General features: G+C 37.8%; 1 protein-coding gene across 1 annotated transcript in view; it reads left to right on the forward strand.

Annotated features, from left to right (window-relative positions):
* The window catches only part of FREM2 (FRAS1 related extracellular matrix 2), a gene marked incomplete at both ends in the record, with an annotated part of 165,220 nt that overhangs the window by 82,954 nt on the left and 75,230 nt on the right, over positions 1-7,036 (forward strand). Inside the window, 2 exons of the mRNA XM_080689447.1 lie at positions 2,515-2,640; positions 3,753-4,004. Of these exons, the coding sequence (XP_080545573.1) occupies positions 2,515-2,640; positions 3,753-4,004 (378 nt within the window). The remainder of the gene's footprint in view (positions 1-2,514; positions 2,641-3,752; positions 4,005-7,036) is intronic.

The raw sequence follows: 7,036 nt of genomic DNA on the forward strand, positions 1-7,036 counted from the left end.
ACAAATATGCCCCCTAACTCCGATAGGGTGCTGCATGTCTAGTTAGCTTGTTTAAAGCTTTCCCACACCAAGCCTCCAATCAGAGCACCCGAGAGCCTTCCCTTTCCCTCACTGTTAAGCTTCCCATGCCTCTAGCTGCCTTTGAGTCTCTGTGAAAACACAACTGATGATATAGGAGAATCACAGGTTTGAGGCCGGCTTCAGCAAGTTAACGAAACCCTCAGCAACATAGTGAGAACCTATTTGAAAAGAAAAAAAACAGGGCTGGAGGTATAGCTTAGAGGTGGGATGCCCCTGGGTTCAATCTCTAGTGCAAAAAAAAAAAAAAAAAAAAAGTGAAGATGGTGGTTGACCCCACTGCTTAGCAAATCCTGAATAAGTAGTTTGTTTGTTTTTTTCTCATGCCTTTGGGTGACCTTCGTTTATTTCCATATCTTCCATATTCCTAAAGGTTCCAGGTGATTCCCCCCTCGCTACCTCTCACCTCTGTCTGGACCTCTCCTTGCCCAGCTTGCTCTGGCCCCATGGCCTCCTGGTTCTTCCTATACACACTTGGCACAACACGACTGAAAGCTCTCTTGCCGTGCTCATCTCTTTGCCTAGAATTTGCTGAGTTATTCACGTAGGGCACAGTTTTACTATCTTCCAGTCTCAGCTCAAATGTAACCATATCAAACATACTCTCTGCTATTTCCCTGTATCTCCTAGACCCTTCCATCCCCATGTGCCCAGCCCCAGGGCCCCTGCTGCCCCGCCACACTTTATTTGCTACATCATGTCACCCCTTATATATGTGTTTATTTTTTTTCCTCTCCACCCCCAACTACAATGACAACTCCACAAGGGTAGGAATTTTGTTTACTTCTATATCTGCTGTTCCTAATACAGTGCCTGGCAAGCTGAGATCACTCCATCCATGTAAGATAAATGAATGACTAGTTATAAAATCTTGTACTTACAGTTTTCTTTAAATGGAAGCAATTTAAGAGGAGTATGTCAGTGAGAGTCCCAGAAAAAAATAAATGACTGGCTGAAAATAAGTAACTTAAAAATAACTTAATCTTAATTTTACAAAGATGAGTTGAGGACCTGTCATCCCCAGGCACTGCAAGCACCCCAAAGCTGGTGAGGGCTGGTGCTCAACTACTCCACACCCAAGGAGTGCAGCCAGCTTCAAAAACCTGAGGGGAGTCGCAGGGAAAGAACCCCCTGACTCTTGTCCCCAAGGCCATTCCTGTATTCCCACAGACCCACCTAGAAAATAGAAGCCTAAATCAACAGTGATATTCCAGCTGGTCCCATCCTCAGCTGGCAGAGAACAGCGCAGGTGGAGTGTGGCCCTCCAGTCCTGTAGAATTTGTTCTGGCCACTTTTGTAGTCATGGAAAGAAGTAGGGTTTACTGTTTTTAAAAATAATCATGAAGCTTTTTTGTGTGGGAGTGTTACTTTCAAGGAAACAGACTCCTAATCAAATAATAGAGTATCTCTTTTGGGTTTGTGATGTTAAAGTATGGAACTAAATGTCCATTATAGTTTAACATAGTAACTATATTTTTAAACAATTTTTGCTGTATATGTTGTTTAATGTACCTTTAAGCCATGTCAAAAATTAATTGTTGAGACATGACATTATGTAATTTTTAAACCGGGCCTAGTGGCACTTATCTGTAATTCCAGTACTTAGGAGGCTAAAATAGGAGGATTGCAGGTTCAAGGCCAGCTTCAGCAAGTTGGTGAGACTCTCAGCAACTTAGGGAGACTTTGTTTGAAAATAAAAAATAAAATAAGGCTGAAGGTAAAAAATAAAATGCCCCTGTGGGGAATAAAATATACCAATAACTACATTCTGTAGGCCACACCATGTTATTATATAGCTAGCAGACAAAGGACACCTCAGAAACATTCCTGACAGATGAAAAATACACTTATGAGCTCTGAAGGAACTGCTATTTTAAAGTGTTAAACGATGTGTTGTTCTATTTCTAATCATGAGTCATAAAAAAGAAATACTCTTTGGGTGAAAGGAGTAATAGAATAGATATTACAAGAGCTGAATTTTCTAACTCTACCAGTGAGAGTCTTGGCGATTAATTTAAACTGTGTGGGCCTGAGCTTCCCTCATCCAGAAGATAACAACTGGAAAGGAATGACTCCAGAGGTCTGTGTTACCTCCTAGTGTCCCACTTCATGGGAAGGTGTTAATGTGCGCCCGGAAAACAATGCTGGATTTAAAGGAACTGTCTCAGCAGTAGCATTTATTAATTGAGGAAAAAATCAATAACTGTAGAGAAACCCATGTTGAGCTTTGTGTTTCGATTTAACAATTCACTGGTCTAGAACCAGCATATTTTATACCTCCTTCTTTTCACCTCTCTTTCCTGCTGGCACGGTTACTCTAAAAGAATACGCAAAGGGGGAAATCAATCACTAGAGAATTTTTAATTTGCATAGGGCTGTTTCAAAGATAAGAAGCAAAGACAAAAAATCATAGCTATGTCTGTGTTTTCTCTTTAGAATCAACTGTGTTCATTCCCCAGTCTGAATACTCCATTGAAGAGGATGTGGGTGAACTGTTCATTCCCATCAGGAGGAGTGGAGACGTCAGCCAGGAATTTATGGTGATCTGCTACACGCAACAAGGTAGCTCCATTTGGGGAAGAAAAACAAAATTAAACTGGAATAGCATCCAACAGACACAAAGAAGCCTCTGCAAAGTGTTGGAGCCACGGCATCTTGCCATGAAGGGTGTGCTTTATTGAGAGATTCTTGTAAATGCAAAAAAAAAAAAATAGAAGAAGTTATTCAGTAGTGTTCTTCAGTATTGTGCCTTTGAGGACTCCTCTGATAAAAAGTGACATATGCTCTTGATGCCGGAGAGCAAATGGAAGGAATCTGCTACTCGCCTCAGACATGTCTGACTAGTCACGTACCGCAGCACTCAGGGCCTTTCTGAATGCAAGAAACTGAAACGTGCCCATGTCCTCCAAAGAGAAAGGAGTTGATGGGGTTCTTTTTGTTTGTTTGTTTCTTAAGAGGCAAAGCAATGTAATATCCAAGGGGGAAAAAGAACCTAATTTAAAACTAGTTCCAAATGCATTCTAACCAGTTTCAAAATATTTGTTTTGCACATACACAATCATACTATGAAAGGTGATTGATGAAATGCAAAATTAAAATTAATACTGTTTATTTGTATAACAAATACCTTTCTGGGAAACCAGCAACATTTTCCAGGAATGCAAAAGAAAAGGTGGCATATGCGCTTGATGACATAGCAGACTTTCACTAAAATTTTCATTATAAATATATATGTGTATATATATATATATATATATATATATATATATATATATATATATTTGAAAGGCTGTACAGAATAATGATTTAAAACAGACTTCAGGATTTGATCTGGGCTCTGGATTTTTAAGAACGTGGCTTAACTTCCGTAAACCTCCATTACCAAACGTGTAAAACCCCATACAGCAGTTGAGAGTATTCACATATAGCAAGCATTTGAATAATAAGAGCTAAGATGTTTTAATATTGTGTTAATCTGAAAGTCCACCAACAGAAAAGACAGGAAAAAAACACTGGAAAGTTATGATTCCCCATAAGTCCAACACATCTCTGAAGAAGACTGCGATACTAGGACATATAGCAGCATTAAAGGCTGCATGTGGAAACAGTGGTTTCTGGAAATGCCCTTGTACTGGATGCTACATAAAATCCTCTCGGACTCTTTCTGCCTCCAGGAACAGCAACTGGAACCGTGCCCACTTCAGTGTTGTCCTATTCTGATTACATATCCAGGCCGGAGGACCACACCAGTGTTGTCCGCTTTGATAAAGACGAACGAGAGAAAATGTGTCGGATAGTTGTTATTGACGACTCCTTGTATGAAGAGGAGGAAACATTCCAGGTCCTTCTGAGTATGCCCATGGGTGGCAGGATAGGATCAGAGTTCCCAGGGGCTCAGGTTACAATCCTCCCTGACAGAGATGATGGTGAGTACTAATTTAACCGAAAATTCTTTTTTCTTAACAGTGAGATCAACAGGAAAAAAGAGGGGTCTAAAAGAATCATCAAAAATGTGCACATTTATTTTATGCTTGATTTTATAGTGTGATGAAGGTCCGGTAGTGTGGCCTGCTGCCTCAATCGATGCCTCTTCTCTTGATTTAATTCTTCCGAGGGCAAAAGTCATACCTATGAATGGTTTTTCCTCTGTAGAGCTTCGTTTGCAAAGCCATTTACTACTGAGTGATTACACCTTTAAAATTTCATGGTGGAGAATTGAAGCAATATTAACAAACCTAAATTTATTTTGGTTTTGTTTGTTTTGCTTTACTTTTGAATCTTATATTTTGTCACTTTAATCTCAGTGTTTGAATGTTTTCAAAGGAAACCATCAGACAAGGCTGTTCAATGAGTAGCTGGAAAGGTAATAAATATATGGGAAATTAAGTCCAGCATGCAGTTCCCTGGCCCCAAAGACAAAAGCAATGGATTTATTAGAACACTCTTCCTCTGGGAAACTAACTTTCCATGAAGTAATATCTTGAAAAGAAAAAGAGAAAAGGGGTCTTAAGCTTCCCAGTTCAAAAACTAGTTTGTACCTTCATGTAAGAAAAGAGACAACAAAACAAGAGATTGTAAATAATCTTGTAATGAGAGCAGAGAGCAGTAAACTGAAAGCCAGGACCCCCTTTCCTTGCCCTACACCCCAACACTGGCTGGTTTCCTTTCCCCTTGACATTTTCCTTATGACAGATAAAAGAGAGAGGAAGCATCCTTCTGTTGGGAAGGATGCTGGAGGAGATTCAAAAACTTTAATCTTAAGTAGTCTTTTTGTTTTTCTAAGCAGTCCTAAAACTCGGGAAATCTAAAAACAATCTACTAGGAAAGGTTCTTGATAATTAAGGGTGGGAAAGAATGTGAAATATAGGGATAGTCAGGGGTCCTGTGAACAGGATCAGGTACAGTATTGGGCCCATTGAACATTTTTGTGCTTTATTCATTTAATAATTCTGTAAAATAAACGTTTGTTGTTTACTGAAAAGGCTTAAAAAACACTGATGATAAAATTAGGAATTATTTTATTAAAATAAAATGGAGTAAAGCCTTGATTCTACCCTAAACTTAAATAAAACTCTGTTTTTATAATTTATTATAATATTTAAACATTGCTGTTGTGCCTTAGTTTGATAAAGTATTTATTCTGTATTTAAATAAAGTACAGAAATTTTATTTCCAATTGAATCAGTCTTAGAGAGAGAGTCTATATTTTGAAAGTCGGCCTAAGTAAATGTAAGATTTTATACTGAAGGCCTGTCTAGATTTCTCTCTATTCATATATCTATGTTGGTAGAGACAGAAAAAGTTAGACTTGATTTAAAAATAGAAAGTCTAATTAGTAAAGACTAATTAGTATAGACTTTAGTAAAGTCTGATTTATTGGCAAAGAAAAAACTTGGTATGGATTCTAATAGGGTGCACATGGGGGAAAATAAAGGCCGAGAAATAAACCATTTTACTTATGCATCACTAAATCTTTATAAGAAAGAGCCAGGCAAGATGTCACACATCTGTAAACACAGCCTCTCGGAAGGCTGAGGTAGGAGGATTGCAAGTTCAAGGCCGACCTGGGCAACTTAGCCAGACCCTGTTTCAAAATAAAAAATAAAAAGGACTGGGGGTATAGCTTAGTAGTAGTGCACCCCTACCTTCAATCTCCAGTACTACACACACAAAAGAAAGGAAAGAAAATACAAGAAGGGTAATGTCTTTATCCCCTTTTATAGATGACATGCCTGAGATGAGGAAGGCTGAGGACTGATTAGTGTTGCAAGAGCAACATCAGGCCCCAAATGTCCCACCTTCCCATGCTTTCTTTCTCCGAGTCTTTAAAGCATCTCTGTAGTGACGATAAGGTTGAGGAACCATTGGTTTGAAACTATAACAATATTTTCAAAATATGTTAGTTGTACTAATATATTAGTTAGTAGTAGTAGTAGTAGTAGTAGTAGTAGTAGTAGTAGTGTGTCATCTGATGATTCCCTGGTGTAAACAGGGAAAAGACATCATTAGTGGGGCAGCTGAAGCCATTCTCCCAAGAACACTTGGTCAGTCAATTCTGACACCATCAGCATCATGTAATTGAGCACCCTGTAAATGCTGAGTGTGCAGTTTGTCAGGAACGCTCTCTGTGACCATCCCGACTCCTCCGTCGTTCCCCTAGCCCCTCAATAGGTCAGCAGTCCGGCAGATTCTTCTCTATTTTCTCCTGTCTATCTTTTTCCTTCCACTTCAAACACCATTGCTTTAATTAGGGAGAACCCTCTTCTTTTCAGATGTAGATTTTGATAAACTCCTCACAGTTCCCACAGCTTCTTGTCTCTTTCCAGCCAAATCTTAGTTTGCACTGTCACCAATTTAGTCTCTCCTGAGCTCACACTCTCCCATTCTTCAGGAAAAACTCCACGGCTATCAACAGCAAACATTACATCATTGGGAGTATAGGCATGTTCTACTTTCCACAATCAAAAAACAAGAATTCACAAGAAAGAAAAGCAAAATATTGTATAATCTGCTCTGGTGGTGTGATGGTTGAGAAACCTATAAAGTTATTTCCTAATTAAAAAAAAAAAATATATATATATATATATATCACAGGTTCACGGCCAGCCTCAGCTATGTAGTAAGGCTCTCTGCAAAATTCAGTGAGACCCTGTTTCCAAATGAAAAATAAAAAAATATGGCTGGTGTATGGCTCAGAGGAAGAATGTCCCTGGGTTCCATTCCCCAATACTGTATATATATATATATATATATATATATATATTACATATATATATATTATATATATAATATTATAATATATATTATATATTAATATATTTAATATATTATATATAATTTAATATATTATATAATAATAATTTAATATATTATATAATATTTAATATATTATATAATTATATATAATATATATTATAATATATTATATATAATATATATATATATTACAGTATTGGGG

Source organism: Muscardinus avellanarius (genome assembly GCF_963383645.1).
Source record: "Muscardinus avellanarius genome assembly, chromosome: 2".
NCBI classification, from domain to species: Eukaryota; Metazoa; Chordata; class Mammalia; order Rodentia; family Gliridae; genus Muscardinus; species Muscardinus avellanarius.